Source organism: Venturia canescens, chromosome 2, assembly GCF_019457755.1.
Source record: "Venturia canescens isolate UGA chromosome 2, ASM1945775v1, whole genome shotgun sequence".
Classification (NCBI taxonomy): Eukaryota; Metazoa; Arthropoda; class Insecta; order Hymenoptera; family Ichneumonidae; genus Venturia; species Venturia canescens.
In genome coordinates, this window is record NC_057422.1 from 10491893 (window position 1) to 10514096 (window position 22204).

A 22204-nucleotide genomic window follows, 5' to 3' on the forward strand; every position below is an offset into this window, starting at 1 on the left:
CCGGCCGAAAATTTCGTTCAACCACCAGCCTCATAAACCCGAGACGATAAATTTTGTGCGAACGATCGTAAAAATCAGGCGGATGGGAACCCGGAGCGACTAACTTTTCAGACGCACCAGCAGCGGCAGCAGCAGCCCACCGCTTCGTGCATGCGTTTCTCGGTGAAGACACTTTGATCTCGTTAAACACGGAGCGAAGAGCGTTACTGGCCTCGTTCATTCGCAGGAGAGCAACAACTCCAGGAAGGGCGAGATAACTTTTTACTCCACTTCATGCTCCTCTTGTTTACAATATTATTTGTTTCAGCTTCATAATTGCAAGAGATTAACCAAGGGCCAAAGAATACGGTAACGTTTCTCTCCAAGCTTGGAATTTTCATTTAATTAATTTCTCCCTCCAACGTCAAAGAGTTATCGGAGAAAAAGTTTTCCAGGTGCATCAAAGCTTTAAGGTTATCATTAGAAAAGTGCTCTTTCGCTCGCTCCAATAACTCGCGAAGAAATCTAATATAGCGAAGGCATGACCCAAGGTATTGTACTAATTCATCACCATAGTTGCGGATAAACGAAATAATATTTCAATTCAAATTCCGCATCATAATAATTCACGGAAAGAAAATGAATACCGATGCTCGAATTACGTGTATACATTTCACTGGCTATTCGATGTTCCCCCCCAATGATTTTCAAATGCATGTATTTCGCTATGCGATATATTCTCCAATTAAAACCTGAAAGTATACATTCCCTGAATGACTTCTCGCAGCGAAATATTGAACCATCAACTTTCAATATGCGCTCAAGAATTCCATTTGCATCGGAGAATTAGCGGGAATCGTTTATTTTCGAATACTTCAATGGTTTTGCTATTTACTCTCCCGCGGAAATGGGTACGCGAATCGTCACAACCAGTCGAGCAAAAATCTTCGTAATAATCGATAACACAAAATTTTCTCGGGTCATGATTAATAGCGTGAATTTCAACTATTGCAGTAGCAGAAATAAGCGACGAAAAAAAGTGGGCACGTACCTCGCGAAGAAAGCTGCGGCTGCGCTGGCCTGGGCCGGTGTACCGGGAACTCCATTAACGTTGTACGAGTATTTGGTCTCCTGGTAAACCTGAAACGCGTTGGCCGGTTTGACGTGTGACGATCTGTGATAGTAATGATCACCGTATTTCTCACTGTAAACACTTTTATCAGAGGCCTGAGACACTTTCCCGGCACCGTACGACTGGGAGTTGCGCGCGTGTGATTTTTCATGGCTATTTTGATGAGCGACTTTGTCAGGTGTAGCGTACTGATGGGATTTTTCACTGGTCGGGTTTGCCGATTGGGGTTTATCGATGGTGCCGTAAGACTTGAAATCGTAACCCTTCAGTTCACCGTAGTACTTGAGATTTTCGACTTTGTAGCCCACGTGATTGTTGACGACGCTCGATTCGTGCTTCAGTTTAGGCACAGCCTCGTGGTGCTTGTAGACGATTGCTTCTTGCACGGATTTCATTTTGTCAGCGAATTTGTTGCCCACCGAGATCACGTCGTGAAACGAGTGGACGGAATTCTTTGATTTTTCGAATTTAATCATCGATCTGTCGCTCGAACGGAGAATCGGAAATTTGACATCGGCACCACGGGTATTGTTGACTTCGGGACATATAACACCACCCAGCGAAACACCCAGAATAATACCCGCACTACCGTAACTGTTAACGACACCGTTTGTACCGAAATTGGTAGCACGATTAGCAACGTTGTTCGACTGATTATTCGAGCTCGCCACCTTAGCACTGCTCGTGTTATCGCTGTGCTTCAACGTCTCGACGTCATCGTCGTTGTTGTAATCGTCATTCTTGCTTGTCAAACGAACCTCGCACCCTGTTTGCTTGTGCATTTGACGCTGGCGCGTCGTAACCCCTCCACGTGTTGATTCTCGCGCGGTCGGCGTGATACTGGCGACATTAGCGAGCGCCTCCGTACCGTGAGCTCCACCACCACCACCACCACCAACGGCGACGACCCCGCTCACCACTCCCCCATGATTTCCCCCTGCTTGTCGTCTGCCCTTCTCCTCCTATCAAACGATAACGCGTACGGGCCATTGTTCAATTCATCCCACACATCGTTTTCGATCTTCACTCGAAAATTCTATCCCACATTCGTACCAATGCCAATCATAAGACACTAAATAACGGAGATACGTGAGCTTATCGCAGTGCTTAATTATCGCTGTTTTTGTAATTAGCTGCTGCTGTGAGTTCAACGACGGTACTTCGAGTGGAAGAGGGCTATGATAAGAGGCCGTAGAAATTTCGAGTCGATCTTATGAATGAAAGATAAGAATAAAATTTGAGGAAACTGACGCTATTTTCATTACTGAGGAAAGAAACGATTGTTTTTTCGGTAAACGAAAAATTTTCTTTTTTTCACATTGTTCTTGGGGTTTCATTTATTTTATTGATTGTGGGAAGATTTTGTTTTGACACTTCAATGAAAATATACGAAGAATTATTCTATGTGAATCCGCAAATGAAAATTAATTATTCGTTAAGTTTGTTTCCTCAGTGGGCTTCATTTTTGTTTTATGTCTAGAAAGTACATACGGAAAAAAAAAAAATTCTATTCCTCTAAATTCTTTGATTATTAATTCGAAATAAAATTAATTGAAAACTTTTTCATCAAAAGTGTTGATTCGAAAAGTCTTTGGAATTATGTTCAATGATTTTTTCTTGCTTGGACACAAGTAGTTTGTCAGAAATGACTGTAAATGAAAAAAGCTGCTTGTTTATGGAAGAAAATCTATGAGCGGAAAATGATAATCAGGAAAAACCTTTCAAATTGGCTCGGTAGCATTTTTGTTCATTTTGATTAAATTCTTCCAGGCCTGAATAAGAAAATATCTCAGTTGAAAGCTAAGTTTCACAGGATCCAGGGATAGTTCACTGAAATGCCACTGCACATGGAAAAATATTGTGGGAAATCGAATCAAGAATATGCTGGGAGCGAGAGCTCGAGATCGCAATTTTTATATGAAGAACCGAAAAACGTTCTGTCAAAGAGAATCTCTTAAAAAGTTTATTGAATTTGTTGAGTTGAGCTCTACCAACGGTCAAAAACTGGGCCGATTTTAAACGCACTTTTCAAAAGCGTAGTCCAACGACGAACGTTGCTAATGAAGTTTAGAAATTCAAAAATTCTAATAGTCCATAAAAAAACAAAATTTTCGTTAAAAAGGTTATTGAATTTGCCGAGTTGAGCTCTACCAACGATTAAAAACTGGGCCGATTTAAAACGCACTTCTCAAAAGCGTAGTCCAACGAGGAACGTTGCTAATGAAGTTTAAAAATTCAAAAATTCTAATAGTCCACAAAAAAATGAAAATTTGCGTTAAAAATGTTTACCTCGATAATACCGTCAATTATTTTTCTCTGATTAAAAAGAACATTTTTTGAGTTCGAATTGTTGGAGGTTGTTTCTCGATTTACCTGACTCCGTTTAGACTCGTCCTGTCTTTTGTTGGTTACTTCAGAATATTTTGGGGGATCTTGATGATACTTCGGTGGAGGTTCACTTTTCGGAGGATCCTCTTGATATCGAGGCGGCCTATCGTACTGTCTGTACTTCGGTGGGTCGACGAGAACATTGCATTGTTGTCGATGAGAATTTTCAAGAACATCAGCCTGCAATCTGTTTGATTGGCCAACGTTGTTTACGTTAGTCTTTTGTTCTTGGTGTGAATTTTTTCCGTGGGCATGTTTCGAGCCAACAGCAGCACTGGATTTATCCTTTTTCTCGAGTTTCTCGCTGCAGCTATTATTTTTCTGGTCTTTTGATTTGTCAGTGAAATTTCCTGGGCCGTCGATATCGTAAAACGTCAATTCTTTGGCTTTATTGTGAACTTTGTCGACCGAAGTACGGTGCGACTTGGCATGTCTATTTTCATGCTTGAGGGGAGGATCGATCTGATAGAATGTCAATTCTCTTGAATCTTGAGATTTCGATCGTGCCTCGAAGGAAGATTGATGCTGTCTCTCAGGCTGCGAATGGCTACGCTCGCTCTTATGGACATTTTGTTCTTGCGTATGGCGCGACGACGTCCGTGAGTTAACAGGATTTCTCGTAGCTGCTCTACCGTGATCCTGATAATCTTCGCCGTACTTCATCGACTGGCGCGGCTTGTACTTTTCCTCGAATTGAGAATAATTGTAAGTGTTGAAGCCAACCTGGTTGAAATTACGACTCAAATTCGTCGAATCGTAATCCGTCGATGTCACGGCTTCCATATTTATCTGAAACAATAAATGAGCGAATGATTTAGGAAATATTTTGTACAACAAAAAGAATCTTCTTCGTTTAATTCCCATTATTATTGATTAATTGATACTGATTAATTGAACTGTCACGTGGAATTGACAGCAATCGAAGAGAATTTTTCAAAACCGGAAATTAATTAACGAAAGCATCGATAATATCGTAGCGTATGAATCTCCTCACTATTTTCTATGATAAATTTTCATTTTACGATGAGTTGACTTCGACCAATTTCCATGAAGATTTACTAAATATTTTCCAAATAAGATTTGATTTCCTGTCATATTTCGTTTATTAAGGCATGAAAAAGCTACTTTGCGAGGGCTTAAAATCGATACGTGATTCCGAGCTTGGGAAACATTATTAAAAAATAATAATGCGAGCGCATCCGGTACGAGGGAAACAGGAAGAAGAGTATGCAGAGAAATAAGGATGGAGCGAGAGAGCAAGAAGCGGTGTGAACGCCTCTCCATTGTTGCAGGAAATACAAGCCGAGGAATCAAAGCGCGTATTATGATGTACCAAAGAAGCAATGTGTGTGGAGTATCCGAAGATTAGGTACGAGCGGGACTGCGTGGAGTAAAAAACCGAGAGCTCAATAAATACTGAGAAAAGCACGGGAGTGGATCGCAGCACAAAGAAGATGCTGGCCAGAAAAGTGAAGAAACACGAAGGACAAGAGTTCACAAGGGTGCGAACAGTACAAGGCAAAAAAATCCAAGAAAGAGTTAAAAAGAAAGCGGTTGGTGCTCGAGAGAGAGAGAGAGAGAGAAAAAGAGTAATGGAAAGTAAGGGAAAAATGGAAGCAAGAAGGAGGATGAGATTTCTGAAGGGGAGCGGACGGGGGGTTGTTAATCGAAAAACATCTTATTCTCAAGCGTTTTCCAAGCGAACGGGGTATTTAAGGTGGTGCGGCGGGGTCTATTCTACGAAAGAAAAAGCTTGGCCTGCGATAAATAAAATGTTGACGCGTCGAGGGCGTGACGCTCGTCGATATTCCGACTTTCCGCTCATTCCGTTTTATGTTATTTTCTCTCTCCTCTTTCCCGCTGTTTCTCCTTCTGTATTCTCGTAGCTCGGGATATATTCTTCATGGAATAAAGTGCGCTGTCGTACGTTTCGACAGAGGAGAAGAATCGCATCGTTGCCAGCCCACACATGGACGAACAACGGTGTCCCCCGTTAAACGTGTACATCAAAATGATGGAGCGGGCGAAGGAGGACCGAAAAGTGTTGAGAGACAAGATAAAAAGCATGCGCTCAAGGAAAAAGAAGCAAACGGAAGATCGAGCAATGTGTTCGAAACGCGGATGAGCAATGAGAGACGAGAGAAAACGCGTTAGGCGGATCATCTCCGTTGTTGAAGACTCGTAGCCGCGACGAGTGCGTCCGAGCCAGCAGAACGGTAGAGCGCGAATGGGACCCGAAAGAGTGAGCGCGGAGTAGCGCCAAAGAAAGTTCGGGGTCCAGGGCAGAAAGAGAGACGCGAAGACAGGGAAAGGGAGAGAGAGGGAAAGGAAGAAGAGCTCGGCACGAAGCTCCCGAAGCGCACGTCCCGAAAACACGGTTAGGAACCGGTTCACACCTTGGGAACCCGGGCTCTAACCGATTTACGATACCCGAATGACTTTCACGATGCATAACGCGTATCGTGTGCAGTTCTCAACGCCAATCCGCGCTGCGTATATGCTTTCGGCGATTCTTTAGGGAATGGACGTGATACGAACTGTGGACATGTTTCGAGTGCCTTTTGAGTTGACGGGTCGTCGAGGCGTATATGCGCCTTCGGAGATATTCACGACGCGGCGCTTCTGCGATGAGAAAATTCGCGTATCGTTGACATTTGCACTTGCAATCCAGGTGGATGCTTTATTCGAGGTTGCACCAAACGAGAAACCGACCCGAGACAGTTTCCGATTTCTTCTTGCACGCGGACGCACCGCATTGGCTTCCCCCACAGCGGGATCCCCGTTCCCATCTCGCGACTCTGTGGTATCGAGTAGCACAGCAGTAAAAAATAACTCTCGCTATAACCGCGGGAACCGCAAACTTAGATGTACGTCACGATTGATGCCCAGGCTCCGAAAGCTTCGAAGCGGAAGGGAAAAAATGATCGCGCGATTGCTAAAGTGCCGTGCAGAAACGACCGTGCTTCTCGTTTTCTCAAGTATTCATCATGCCACCGAAGGCCGTCTCGGCGCTCGGACCGCGGCGATCGCGTCTGAAATCTCCACGCGGAACGCAGAGGAATTCAGCTCACCGTCATCGCGATATTCGTGAAATCCTTACCGCCGCCGCCACGCGCATCTTATTATCCACGCGATCAGTGCTATCAAGTCTTCCAATAAGTTCCACTGGATTTAACCCTACAAGCAACATCATTTCATTGAAATCTCCACATTCCCAGTGTGCCTACTCCGGTTATGGGCTGTGTTTGGCGCCACAAAGTCGAAGACGCCAGCACAACCGAAGCGTGATTAAGTTTTCTTCATTCGCCAGGCGCCTATAGATGAGCGAGTATGCTATATAAATCCACCATTATATTAGATCTTGCCTATGAAATGGAAACGAGACAGCCTAGGATAAGAAAATACGTGGAAAGAGAGCGCGAGAGACTCATTTGCTCAAGATTTCCGTGAATATTCTCCTGCGGAGTGTATGCATATATATCTTTGCTGAGTAACTTCCTCTCAGAACGAAGAAGAAAGAGGGTAAGGAATTGCCCCCGAGGAGATCTTGCGGTTACGTATTACAGACGGTAATGAAGATTCCGAGGCGCAGTCGAGAAGCTATTGTGTGTAACATCAGCTTAGCATTGGTACCTGCGCGCAGAATTGTTGTCGAGAACTTCGAACAACTTCTTGTTTATCATCTCACCTCAAATATACAATTAACATGTTGAAAAGGTGTTTGGGAGGTGGCTCGTCGAACCCAACAGCTTTTCCCATCTTCTCTCTGTTGTGCTCCTCTCTTGCAACAGGCAAATACCGGCTCGAGGTTCACTTTTCGATGGAAGCAGCCACACCAGAAAGTGGCTGCTTCCAAAAAAATCGAGCTCTTTTTCTTCAATTTTTTTAAATGCTCAATCCCAACGGTAGATATTGTTGCGAGCGATTTACAGAGGGCGCGAATACACGCGTACGTATTTGGAGCTTCCGCCGACTTCGCGCCAGATATATATGTAGAAATTTAGCGCAAGTAACGTACGATGCAATTTTCCGGGCTTTCGAATCGAGAAGTGCGGCACAGCGATCTTTGCATAATAGTGGATAATTGAGGAGAAAATATTGCCCGGATATTTTTCTCTCCCCTGGTTATACTCCCGGCGTCTATCCTCCTCTTGGTACACTCGTGCAGAGCAACACGAGCAGTTCCGATCACAACTTTTCTCACTCTTTGCTGTACACTTTTTCAGCCCGCTCTCACTTCAGGGGGTTTCTCTTTCGTTGCTCTCGATTCGCTCGCGTCTATAAAATAATGAGTAGGCAGCTTGCTGCACACCAGTCTGGTCATACATATATTTCACAGAGCACTAGCGCGGGTGAGAGTTCGAATAACCCTGGTCGAAGGCCGAGCTCCCCCCGCGATCGTTCCGGGGCCCCCAGGTACAAGTATAATAACGACCGATTTCCGGGATCAGTTTGCCGATTACGCGGGGGTCGAGGGAGGGAGGGAGGGAGGGTAACGAAAGAGAAAAAAATTAACGAGATTGAAACTTTCGCCAATTATCACGTAGGTGTAGTGGCGGTGTTGTACAAGCGTGTTGTATGCGATTAAACCACCCGCTTTTAATTGGCATGCTGCTGCTGCTGCTGCTGCTGCTTTTTTTCTCCTTCTTTTCAACTCACCCATTTTTTTACCATTACTTTTCGTCCTTTGTATTATTGTGAGTCTCGTGTGTGCTCCGAGGAGATTCAATCTATGAAAATACGTGGGTACTCTATGGCTAACATCAGCTCACCGTGCGCACCAAAACGCTCGATTAATTATAGGCTTCGTTATTTATTGTTGTTATTATTATTATTATTATTATCAATTAAATTTTTTCAACACCAAATGAACTTTATGCTCTTTAATAAAGACCGCGTGACACGAGTAGCAAGCTCTTTTGTACTCATGATATTATAGCGAGGAAACAACGTACTTTATTAATATTTTTACGTTCTCGCATTGGGTTGGTCAGTAATTGATAAAAATACACTTTTACATGATAATTGAGTACGAGCCTGTAGAGTGACGATGATATTTATTCACAGCACAAATAATTGACGAATCACGATACAATGAAGAAGTGTAATTGGTCCTCGAAGACAAAAGCAGCAATATATACCGAAAGAAACTTCTTTGCCATCACTTTTTAATTGTCACAAATATTGTTCATTATTCGATGTTAATTTTTCTACCTGGTTAAAGTCATTCTCTATTTCCTTGAATATTCCACATCTCGTTCAACATCTTTCAATACTGTGGAACAAACACGAGTTTATTTGTGCACGTCCAATGGAACGCGGAGAGATATTAATCGATAAAAAGGGCAATTCGCCCGTGCCAAGAGTTGTAGACATAATTGGGTGAGAAATCGGCGCATATGGCTCGCATATAATACGATCGCCGGGCAGGTCCTGCTTGCGAGGGATCGCGATAACTGCTCTTCCATATACCTCGCGTACTTTTCACAATATATTCGTATTTATATACAGTTTGTGTATATACGGAGTTTGTATATGCACTGAAGACCCGCTACTGTCACTTAATTGCCTGCGAGTATCGCTGCTGTTGCTTCAGCAAGGCTTGCGCACAGAGGAATTCAAAGCAGAGAACTTGCGAGATCCACGAAATAGTAATGCGCGCAAGAGGATGCTGGACGAATCGAGACTGTGCAGTAGAAAATGTAAAGTGAAGAAAAGTGGCGTAATCTCTTGGGCGTTTTTGATTATTTTTTGAATAATTGAGAAGACGTATTCGAAATGTGATATATGTTCACATTGTAAAAAGAAATGATAAAAGGGACAATTCTTACTTAAAAAGTCATTGAAAGCGAAGAAAAATAAAATATCAAGAGAAGTGATAGTTTCGTTCGCGAACCTCGAAGAACGAAGTCGCTTAAGAAAGTACGAAAATTCATTTTTGAAAATAAAGAATATCGAATTTATTATATCCGATCTTATATTTACGATACTCGAATAACGTTTCCTTGTGGTAATGAAAATAAAAGTGAGAAGACACGAGCGCATGTTTGCACGCGCACGTTTCTGAATGAAAAGCAAAACAAAAAGCTCTCCGTTAATTACGTTTTTGAACAAACGCGAAGGGCTTCCGCATGCAACTTTGTCAAAGCTTCAAATCGTCAAAGTATAATTTGATGCAAACTCGGTTTGAAGTTGGGATAAATAAATCACAGCTCATTATGTGAATTTACTCGCGTGGAAAGAACTCAATTGTGAACGGAAAGGTCGTAAAAGATGTTTTCCTGCCTCAGAGCGGCAGAGCAGCCCGAGGCGTTGACTACGTGATAGTAAAAGTCTCAACCCTGCATGTGCGAACACCGCCGATATTTTAACTGGATTTACCATTTTTCCCTTGAGGGTTCCTCCTTATTTCTCGTTGCGACTCTCGCTTTCACCAATTCTATGTGGGAGCTGCTTCGTTGTAGCCCTTTTTTGCTGGCATTCACACCCAATGACCTACCTCACTTACTCTTTCTTCTGCTCAATTCGATTATGATCTCATATGGAAATTTCAACTCACTCGTGTCGACTGATAAATAACAAAAAAACTTTTTATTAGCATACGTGACTTTTGAACTTGAGTTTGCTTGTAAGTTTATTTATTGTGGGAATTTGCAATCACAATATTGACAAAGTGCAGCTCTTACACAAAAATTGATGCTTTGAATAAAAATTTGAATCTATTGTAAATATTCAGTGTATTGACATTCGATTCAGGATAAACTGTTGAAACTTCGAAAGTGGAAAAATCAAAAAATTATCTCAAGAAAAAAAATAACAAGCTTTTCAACGAGATTTAGAGGATTTCTTGAAAGAGCTCTCACAAAACGCTCGAAAAGTTTTGGAAAGACTTCTGGGGAGACTTGCAGCTCGACATTCGGGAAAAAGTACGAAGTCGTAGAGTTCAGATTTTCGAAAAGAGTTAAAAAGTGTCGAAATGCTAATTCATGTAAGATCCGTGCCCAGTGCGAGACGATTCCCAGGCTCTCAGACAGACGCCTCACCCGTCTTGCGTTTTTTATGCTCTCGCCGATTTCCATGGACGTTACGAAGAGTCGCGGACATCGCGAAGGAAGTCTTTTTATATAATGAAAAAAGTAATGCAAAAGGGGGAAAAAGGTTTTTTGGAGGCGACTCCAGCGGAAAATTAATGGCTTTTGGGCGTGTGCGAGAAGTTGGAATGGCGCGGAAATTCAGCGGTGGTTCGCTCGGAAAATAGTGCAATGTTTTTTTCGCCACAGATACGTTTCCTATAAGACGGATTGAGAATACATCACTGGATGTTGAGAGATATAGAGAAGAGACTGGAAGAAATGCAGCTTGTAACACGGTAAGATCCCAAACCAGCATAAAAATAAGAGAAGAAGAAGGCGAAAAGAGAGAGAGACGGAGAGGGAGAAAGCAATCTCTTACGCTTCAATTTGTCCTGGTTGGAAAACGCCCTCGATCACTCTGAATAATCATCGCGCCACAACGTCCGCGTCGTCGCACATCTCAACTAAGAGCAACGGAAAGAAAATAAGGATGTAGGGAGCAAAAATGAGCAATGCGTGCTGCTGGATACGCGCATGTAGAAGTGGAATGTCAGACGAAACAGTATACAAAAGGGAGAACACAGGCAAAGGATGTTTCTAATGCCACGGATGAGTAGATGAGGACACAGTAGAAACGCCATTGAAGGCATTGCATACATTGCGAGACCTTTCTTTTTCTACGATGTGACGAGACGTTTTTCTGTGTCCGTGTACGATTGATCCTTTGTGCAGGATCTCTGGCCTGCACAAAGGATCAATTGCCTCGTGAATTACAAAGATTTATCGAATCGTCGATTCCACAAAAGCTTCAAAATAGCTTGTGACAAAATTTTTACATTTTACGTAGAATTCGATGAACTCTCGTGCCCTATCAATTTTTAGTCACTATCTTAACTTCCGCGAATCTAAAGAAGAGAGAAAAAACGATCTTTGGACGAAAATAGAAGCTAGACGCAAGAAAAGTTTAATCAGCACCGAGATTTTTCCACCGTTCGAGCCACCAATTGCTGTTACACCGTGGAGCTGTCTATTCAGTCTATTCCTGATCCTCGTAATTGACTGATCACTTTTCACCACGTTACAGTAAAACCATAAATATCTTTTCCTGGAATACTTGGCCCTCCGTCGTCTTCTTGCCCTCTATTCATGGAGAGCAGGGATTTTCTTCAGTCTACTTTCAAACGTTCTTTCTTTTCCCTTCGAATTTAATCCATTGATAATTAATTAACTGTGCCCGAGTTGGATTTACTAAAGCGAAACGTTCTGCTGCAGAGTTTTACCAGCCAATCTTCTTCCACAATTTCTCATCGTGAATCTACGCGAAGCTCTTATCTTATTGTTATCGCTAATTGCAATAATGTGAATTATTATTTGGCCACAAGAACATACGGAAGCGAAAGCATATTTTTGCCTCGTTGCCCGGAGAAACATCGAGTTTATTCACAAACGAATAGAAAGTAAAGTACTCGGAAGCTAAGCGACTGCAAGGACTAGTTCAGTCGCCCTTGAATCTTTTTATTTTCGGCTCGAGGACCATCCACGTCCACATACGTGGGAACACGTTCGACGAGACAGCAGGAGCGAGAAAAACACGGAAGAGAGGTCACGAACCTTTTAAAACCCTCCGGTGTTATCCTTGACAGATTCCCAAAGGACACTCTTATCTGTAGCTCATACATGCTTTTGGCTTGTTGATCTTGGGCGAGCCGTGAGCTAACCGCCGGGGAGAAAGCATGGGGATATTCAAGACAGGAGAACGGCGGAGGAGGACGAGAGAGGCGAAGAAGGAAAGAGGAGAGGGAAAGATGGACGTGCGCTCGATGAATGTTCGGTTATTCTCACACGAGAGAAAATATTTCGTAACCGGACTAGCGAAACTGTAGCACAGCCGCAGGGTGAACTAACAAGCTCGAAAATGTTAGCCGGGCGGACGAGGCGAAGCTGGGATGATGGAAAGTAGCGCGGAGCACCAAGAGAAAAAGAGAAAGCGTCTGGCGAGGATAAGACGACAATCCGTTGGGCAAACGCAGTTGTGAAGAGCAGCGGAGGTTTAAGGGCAAGGATTTGAGTTGAAACTCGTCTAATGGTAGCTGCGAATCTCAATGGCAAATGGGGCTGCTTGGAAGGCAGCAGATTTTCTACTACCCGTCATCTTGTTTGGATGAAGGATTTGTTGGCGCGTACCGCGCACTGCGGTATTCTCCTGATGATATACAAAGCTTTGCTCAAATCTTTCAAGAAAGAGAATGAAACCCGGTGGAAAAATGCCTGACAAATCTCCGGGTGAAACAACATTGATACCAGGAGAAAATTCGTTTTTTAAATCATCCGGATGCGGGGATTACGGATATGCAGGAAACGAGATTGTAATTCCGCTGTTTGTTCCGATTGTGATACGCGCTAGTGGCTGCAAGAGGCTGAACTTGTTTGCTGCTCTACTTTTCCCCGGGGATTCTCATCAACTTATTTTTTCACTCTAGTATTCCCAGTGACATTGCAATAAAGACGAACTCAGACTAATAAACAGTCTAACAAGCGGGCAAAAAGGTCGTGCGTACGCGTGCTGAAAATGTCAAAGTCTCTCAATGCTCGTTAAGAAATTTCTTCACATGCTTCAGTCTCGAGACATGCGATTTTTTGCGGACGAAGACTCTGCACCAACCACGCGATGAGCACGCCAGTCTATACGGACGAAAACTTTTTCTCTTTCACCTTACGATGAGGAGAAACGACGAGAAAAATAGCGAGAAGCATCTCCCTGCCTCGGCCTTCGTTAGGAAACGTCACCCGGACACCTGGTGCACGATTCCGTCCTTGCACTCCAACTCCACTCACTCTCCCTCGACAACCATAACATTTTCATTCGCCCGTCATACACGTACACCGATAGGCTCCATGAGAAAGAATTGAAAAAGCAGAAAAGAGCGTCCCAGAACGATTTCAATGACGGATGGCACTGTCACTATCCACCCTCGTTCCATTTATTGATGGACGTTACCATCGCTCTTCCAATATCAAAACCGTTATTATTATATTTCACACTGTTGTGAAACTCTCCCCCACCATATTCGAGTCAAATTCGCTTTCGCTTCTGAAGACATAAAAAATGTCACTGCGATCGAAAGATGTGTCAATTCGTATCCGCACAAATTTTTATGTAAACATCGCTCATAAGATGATGCAGTCGGTTTTCATCGTTTCCACCCCCATGCGCTCATCGTACTCGCTACGTTTTGCATTCGATGTCGAAAGTTATTCGCTGACTATGAAAAACAATGTATTTGACTCGAGCTCATTCCGTTATGCTGATATTCGTGAAGTTCACATGATCCTAGAAGTTGGTGCTGAATCATCAACTTGTGGAAATAATTGAAGTTCGTCTCGATAAAATGTGAATTCTAGATCTTCTTGTGGTGTCGCATACAGTTTTGAGTTCTACGAAGAAATCATTTGGATTCATGACTCGAGAAGATTTTTCGATCGTGACGATTTTCTGAAATGAATTTTTGATGGCTCATCTTGTTTGTGAATTGAACAGTGGAAACGTGGAGGAATTTCTGGAAATGCGGAAAACGTCATAAAAACAAGGGTGTAGTTGAATTTTTTAGTGAGCGTTGATAGACCAAAAGTGCATTTTAAGAAATTGTCCATCATAAATCATAGTCGATGAAGTATTTGGAGCGTTGTGCTTGTTGAGAGGAAAAGAGGGTTGGCTTTGGCTAGCTTCTTGTTAGCCAGAGGGGTGGAAAAAAGTCGTTTCGTCGAATCACGAAAACACCCTCGTGCGAGTTGAAGCCACCGGGCACATGATTTATCGAATAGAGTCGACTCGAACGTGTAAAAATAGCGAAAAATAAATTCGAAAGGAGCTCCCTGCGTTTTCGTCGTTTATACTATTTTTCTCTTTTGACTCAGACTTACCAGCACATTTAATAGAAATTGGGGAAAACTGGATTCGTAAGCAACAGCGTGGCTTATGGACATCGTGGACTTTGGCGTGAGAGAGTGCAAACATTTTCTACAAACCTGCGAGGTCTCGGATCGAGAGAAGTGGCTTTGACAAGAAAAATGTGGAGAAGGAGAGCGACATGTTTGAAGGCAAGAAAGTTGAATGAAAGCATACGAAAAAAAAGAACAGAAAAAGGCTTAAGAAAAAGCACTGCAAAGCTGGATCTCCAATTTTTCTGACTGCACTTCAGTATTCGTTGACACAGTTTTTGCGGAAATCATAGATATCGCAGAACCTTCACTCATTTTAGCCATCCATTTGCCTACATTCCGCTCCTAACTCTTTGGTTTTCTGGCTCCGTACTCATTCCTCTTCATACACCTCCGGCAAAGAATAACAGCAAAAACAGTGCGCGAGGAACGAAAAGCTGACGAGAAGATGGAAGCGAAAAAAAGGATTAGATATCGAAGAGAAAGGGAAGGACGAATAGGAGAATCTCTTGAGATAGAGAAAGACGAAAGTTGATGGATTTAAACGCTAACCAGTATTCGATTCCTGATCATCTCGCTTCTTCAGTTTACCTTCTTCCAACCTCTTCTCCCACACATAGCTCACGATAATCCATTATAGTTCTTGCTCCAATCCCTCACTAGTAGCTCGTACGAATGACTTTGGGAGTGCAAGAAAGAGGATCTTTGGCTTTTATCGTTTCTTCCATTCAGGCTGGTGGCGACTCTCTGATTTTGCTCGAATTTATCCTCACTGATATTCCACGCGAATTATTCATCTCAGACATAAATCAGAAATCTTTATGCCACTCGCACCAGAATTTAACAACAATTTGAACAATTTTATTGATCGAAAGTTGAGAATTCTGGAGTGAAAAAAATATTCGTAAACCATGATTACCTGACAACGATTCAAGCAGCACAAACGTCAATAAAAATGAGGATTCAGTTCGAAGGGAAACTCACGAAAGCTCTTTCAAGGAAAGTGTTTTCCAGTTCAAAAACAATGCTGTAAGAAATGAACAAATGCTTGAAACACATTGAAAGTTTCGTCGTTTTCTCATCTCGCAATCTGTTGCTCCGAGGATACGAAAGGCGACTTTTCTTCCATTGTTGATGTATTTGAACTGTATTTCTGTTGAGGGAAAAAACAGGAAAACATAACGCAGGAGAGAGAGAGAGAAAAGGAGAGAAAAAGGTTCTCTGTCGTCACAAGGGAGATGCGGCAGATCCTTAAATTCGAGTGATATCTATGCGGGGTCTAACGAGCTTTGATCTTTTGACTTCAATTCAACTACCAAGCTCAGAAGTTCACAAGATTCCAATTTTCGAGAATTGAACATTTTCATAGGAGGAAAAATTCAGTTAGTCAAAAAAATATGTCGAGTGACGATATCGACAGCGGTTGGCTCGTGGCTCAACTGATTTCCCAAATGGAACGGCCTGGGAGCCAGTGTTTGGTTGGTCGACTGCTCAGCCACATACACTTTCCAGTTTTATTTTATTTCTGAAAGTACTGACCAGGTTTCCCACAGTTTTCCTTGATCATCGAGCGACTGCAATGTACCAAAGCATCAGAAAAAAAGGGTTCGAGTGGATGTTGTGAAGCTATCGAAAAGAAATCAAGCAGCTTTGTTTTCCTGCAGGAAGAAGCAAGTGCCGAAAAAATTCGAGCTTTTTCGAGGACAAAGATGAAACAATTGGTGAGAACAGTTTTGTATGAAAAAGCCCATGGAAGAGCACAGATTTCTTCGGGATATTTACGCACTTGTACGCAAAAGTTGGCGCTTCGTGCCGAGGGGTTCGGGAGTAAGTACGGACGCGTGGTGCGCAGGCCCTTTAATCTTCACGGATCAAAACGACGTCACGGGGTGAAAAGAGGGAGAGAGAGAGAGAGTTGGAGGTAGCAGCGATGTGCGGGGATGGAATCAAGAACGGCGGGCATAGACAGAAAACCTTGGCTCTGTAAGCCTCGAGGACCCCGCGATTGCTTCGTGTATTCGAGTGGAGAAAGAAAGAGTAAGAGAGATCGGAGGAGAGAGAGAGAAGGCACAAGCTAACAGCATTTCAAAGGAGGGCCCCGCAAAGAAAATTGCATTGTAATTAAAACCTTGCCACCTTTCACGGCGACAATATCATGCAGAAACTATAGAGTAGACTGCGCTCTCTGATATAGAGAGACTCGAGAACGGAAAGGGTTTGAGAAAATGAGAGTTGAATGAGTCGAATATCGAAGGATAAGATTTATGCATATATATATTTATAACCGTAGATTATCATGCGACAATGCGAAAGAACGCTGTGATCAAACGTTTCCAAGTGTTTTTTTTTTTTTTTTTTTTCATTTTTTTCATTTTTCGTATTCGCCCCTGCTAGAAACCACCACTAGAAACGCAATAACACTGTCCGTTTCGTTTCAATCGAAGGGCCGTATACGCACCGTTCTTTTATTCCCTAGGGTCGCTCAAATTGCGACGACTGTTTCGGGAAGATGAAAGAACTCGTGGTGTGAAAAATTCATAAAGACGATCTTTAATTTGCCATAATAAAACGGCTTGCCAAGTCGATTTATATCGTTTTTTTCCAAGGGGTGTAACTCCATTAATGAAAAGATATTTCAAGTATCGTCACTATATATAAGGAGAAGTATAAAAAGTTTTTCTGCATTCAAAACTTTTTTATTATTGTTTCGATGATAAATGAAGTACGAGGGAACAATATTATGTAAATGAATGCAACAACGAACGCAAGTTTTTAGAATAATCTTATTTTTTTTCCCTTCCATTAATATACGTGGGTTATTTTTGAAAATTTTTTATTCAAATGTTATTGGGAAACTATCAACTCCTGAATAATGTACACTGTTTTTTCTCGTACTGTTCTATACATTTATATTGACTATCCATAAATCAGTTGGAAGAGCGGAGACATTCGGTAAGCCGGAACTTTAATTGTATTTTAACGAGTAGTAAACCTTCTCCACCCTCGTTTCTATTCTTCGCCCTTCCTCGAAGAGCCATCACTCCCAATACAAATCTCCCTCGCGCTTCTTACCTCCGAAGAATCGTGGATTCTTCACTCCGTTTTTCCTCCGAGACTTTACTTTTTGTTCGTTATTTTTTTATCCTCCCCCCTTTTTTCAGCCTTCCATTCTATTTCCCGTCTACGAAAACCAGACGCTATGTGATCGCGTCGAGTCGCAATACTCGTGTTTGTTACGCCTTCGCTACTCCTTATGAAAAAATGTAAACTGCAGTTCAACGACGATGAGAAAAATTTAAGAAACCGAAGCCTCGAGTCATCGGGAAGCCGAAGTTGGGTTACTGAGAATACGAAATTATCGAATCTCGTTTGCCATGATAATAATCAGTTTCAAACTATTTTTTGTTCAATCTCAAAAAAAAAAAAAAACAAAATCATATTTTCGCTCCCACTTGCTGTTTATTCGGCTTGCTTATCACTCAAAAAATTCGTTGGCCAGATAATAACGAAGGAGAAAAGAATTTCCGTTGACCTCGAAGATGGCTAACGAGAACATCGTTATCACTCGAACGTATTTAAGAAAAAATCCAAAAAATTTACTCCTTTTACGGGGTCATGTATTTTCGTTCTGCTGATTTTATTTTTCCCCTCGTCGTGCAAGGGTTCTCTTACGACACAACATTCAACGTCGTACTTTTTCTATAAGGATGAGGCGAAGCGTACAATCTAGACAAATTTTTTTTTCGCTCGACAAACTATCATGGCGCGAAAGACAGATAAAGAGGGAAGAAAAGAGAGCGAGCGGGATGAATCCTGCACTGCAGCGTCTAAGAAAGTGAGAGCAGGAGAGAGTTTCGGCTCGACACACTGGCGGCTGGTGATGCCTTTCATTCCCTACTCTCTAGACACTTTTCTCGTTGTGTCATCCCTCGGTAGTACACTCAACTCAATGGAGGCGGCGAGGGGGGGAGCTTGGAATATGTGAGGATGGAAAAAAGAAAAGATAACAGGGAGATACGAAATGCGAAAGGAGAATGAGGAAGGATGAAGAGCAACAGCAGCAGCTTTACCTCGCTGCATTATGCTCGGCTAACACGCGTGACCCGAGCTGCATAACGGGAAGGTGAGCAAAGGGCACGCATATAACACAGTAGTACATATATTTTTCACGTCAGGGTGGTCTCGTGTTTCGTCCTCTCGACAAGACGTAGAGACGAGGAACGTCAACGCCGAGAAAAGATTTTCTCTCTTCCTCACTCGTCCTCCTCCTCCTGCTGGTAAAAATAACAAAAAACTTCTTGTAACGAGGCACTGCTCCCATTGCCAAGGAGAGAGCTGAGATTACGTACGGAGTAGTGCAAAACGTCGGGGTTGTCAGGGTTTTCAACGCCCACCATTCATGACAAACTTTTGTTGAAGTTAATGCTCCATCAATGACATTTTCCTGGAAATTCTTCACTGCCGGTTATGTCACACTTCGTAGAAGATTAGAATAGACATTCGGTGTCCTGTGAAATATTTAAATCCACGAGTAGAAAACGGAGTCGAGAATTCCGAGGTTGTTTCGGACTGAGCTCTCGTTCAATTTGTGGACAAGCCCTGCACCGAAAAAATGCCAAAATTCGAACTGTGCCTTGAGATTCATGGGAGCCAGAACCTCCCCGCAGGAGTCACGATATCAAAAACGAACCGGAGAGAGTATCTTCAAGGGCCGATCTCCGTTCCACGAATCCGGCCGAAGAGTTGAATCCTTTCGTCACAGGACGACTGCAAACGTATGAAAATTCTGAAAAACTTTTGTAAATTCTCTCGACCTCTTCGATCTCAACATTTTTTCTGCCACTTCATAGCACGGCGAGGACAACCCTCGCACTTCCCTACGGCGGAAATCCCTCGAATTCCGCCTAATGGCCCGAGAGACAAACGCCGCAACGATCTCAACGAGAGCGTCACACTATACACATAGAGCGATCACAGAGAATGTGATATATAGTGAGCACGTGCCGGATAAACGTTCCAGCACTGCTCCTTCGCGCAATCTACCCTCTCTACGTTGCGTGCCGATCCCGGTGATTTAATTCCAAGGACTCATCTTCCTCGATTGGGTGCCCACTAACTTTTCGATCAGCAGACTGGCGCCGAGGCTTCTCGCTCGCCTGCGGAAGAGTCAACGCTAGTCGCTGGCTTTGAGGCGAACCATCAATGGGTATTTTGACAGCTTCGGTGCGCTGAGTTTACTTATATACCAGATCGAACGTTAAGACGAGAAGAAATTGGCACGGAAAATTTTGTGAATAATTTCATGATAAATGGACGTCATGTTGGTTTCTCTGTGCTCTTTTCGATTTAGGTTATGAAAATTCAGTGAGCTCACGAATATTTACGCATTGAAACGAAGTTGGAGGAGATTTTTTCGAGATTTTGTACACTGCTGAGAGAGCGATAGGTCGATGGCTGAGTATCAGCATCTCGGAAATTTTTACTGCTCAATTACCCTCAGGAAATCCAGTTAGCAGCTTCAGCGATAGTTCACGTTATCTCTATACGCCCTGCACGATCTTTTTATCGTGTTCTATGAGCAATAAAATAACGAAAATATCGATAAAGTTTCGCGGCGTGTGGCCTGGAAATTCTGTTGGAATATTCTGTTAATCCAAAACTAGCGTCCGTAGAATTTATCAGGGTAGTTGAAGAATGACGAGGGGTGAGTGGACGAACGTACGCGAAGTTAATTAACAATCCTACGGCTTCCAATATATCGGGTAATTGAGGAATTTCGCAGTGTGGTTTATCGGGGAGAGAAAAAAAATTTCTCGATAAATTTTTCAACGTTTTCATTCCCGGCGTTTAAAACAGCGATAGAAGTTGCTGCTCGAGAAAATTGTGTGAAATTCAAAGCAATAATTAACGAAAGAAAGGCGAAAAACGAGACGGAAAATCGTTTGTGAGTATTTCAAAATTTCACTAATTGCTCTTGAGAATTTCTAACGAGAACGACTAAAGTACTTCAAGAAGTTTGGGGCTGCCAGCTCGACAAAGCAACTGGTTATTTCCATCAGAGCTTTTTGCAGCGACAAGAAGAAAAGCCTAACGAAAAAGATAGGAAAAGACTGTGCGAGAAAAATGATGATCATAAGGCAAGGGACAATGAAAGTTTCTTGACAAGGAATCCTATTATATTTCAGATCCACATTCAAATGGGATACAAACATGGCAGCTTCGCAAACTTCTCTAACGGGAGAGTTTACCAGACCGCAAGGAAGTATGATTTATGATAAGGGATCAGGGTGCCAACTTTAGTAACCACGTATACCGAGGGCCGAAACTCTTATATGTGTAATGGTAATTCCAAATTTCTAACAAATTTGACAAAAAAAAATCTGACATCGTTCTTCATTGAATTCTTCTCTAATGGGGTATTAACAATACAAATTTACGAAAAACCGTTCGCTAGACTCGACTATTCGTATATATTTTCTAAAAAATTGGAGCTCGATTGAAAGTGCACGAGAATTACGTTATCGATGACTACATTTTTCATCAAAATTTTTCTCCGTTTCCGAGAATCGAGGCTTAGAAACTTGTTGACCGAAAACGTCCAGCGATGAGATTTTTATTTGTATTAGTTTTTAGGACTCAATGAATTACGAATATCCTTCGAAAAAATTTGTTCTTTTTAAGGCTAAAATCTTAAACTGTATAACTTGAGTAAATGCTGGAGTGGGGCATAATTATTTTCAATTAAACTGGAGCGACTGGTAATCGAAAGATGACTTTCTTCTCCGAAGAATAGCAAAATAAAGTTTCGTGTAGCCAGCAGAAAAAGCATCGTATAGTATTTAGGAGTGAATTAGTTTCACTAATAGCATGACGTGTCATGCGATTGTTACGACCAGGAGATAAATAAGAGTCAGTGTTGGAAGTGCAGCGATAAGGGTACTTATTTTTATCGTGTCGATTTCGACGAGGGTCGAATCGACCGGCGAGAGAATGGCAAGAAAAAAAAGACAAAGAGGAGCTTTAGGCTCGTGGCGTTCGTGTACGCTATCGTAATTCACTGAGCTCATCCGATCCCTTGGAAAGCATCAGAAGTATGAGGAGAAAAGGCGAAAGGCCCGATTTCGACATGCTCTCGTGTCGCTCTCGTGAGTCAACAGGCCAGGGGACTGAATTCGACCGTTAAAGAATGTACCCCCGTTCTACTGATTTCGAAATGCAACTGTATCGGTCGATGGAAGTCAACGGGACGCAACCCACCCCTTTAAATTCGTGTCGAATACGTCTTTCTAACTCGGAGCACTCAGCGCGTGGGTTCTTCGTGAGATTCACAAATCTCGGCGAGAAAATCCACCCTTGAAGCTATCCGCATTCTTTCCTCGGAAGTCGACTGATGAGAAATAAAGTGGGCGTAAATTTTTGCCCTCCTCTAACCCTGTAGCTCTGATTTGTCCTGGTCTTTCTGTTTCGTTTAACATCCCTTAAGATCTCGTGTCATTTTCTGCGCTGTACGTTATCTAAGAGCAACTTTTTGTCAACGATTTCTCTCTCTCTCTCTCTCTCTCTCTCTCTCTCTCTCTCTGACTCTCTATCGCCAGATCTTTTTTCCTTCTTCCACCCCCTCCCTCTATCCCAGCGGGTAATCGTGAGCAGGCTCACTCGAGAACATCCTAAAGAGTATTTACGCTGGCCACTA

General features: G+C 42.6%; 1 protein-coding gene across 3 annotated transcripts in view; it reads right to left on the reverse strand.

Moving 5' to 3' along the window:
- LOC122407184 (uncharacterized) overlaps positions 1 to 22204 on the reverse strand; it is a 297472-nt gene that overhangs the window by 205671 nt on the left and 69597 nt on the right. For all 3 annotated transcript variants that reach the window (XR_006260168.1, XM_043413215.1, XM_043413216.1), the window contains exons 5-6: positions 3485 to 4288; positions 1031 to 2073 (exon numbers count right to left, since the gene is read on the reverse strand). Coding sequence is in view for 2 of the 3 variants with exons in the window: in XM_043413215.1 (XP_043269150.1) it covers positions 1031 to 2073; positions 3485 to 4288 (1847 nt within the window). In the remaining variant the exon portion in view is untranslated. The remainder of the gene's footprint in view (positions 1 to 1030; positions 2074 to 3484; positions 4289 to 22204) is intronic.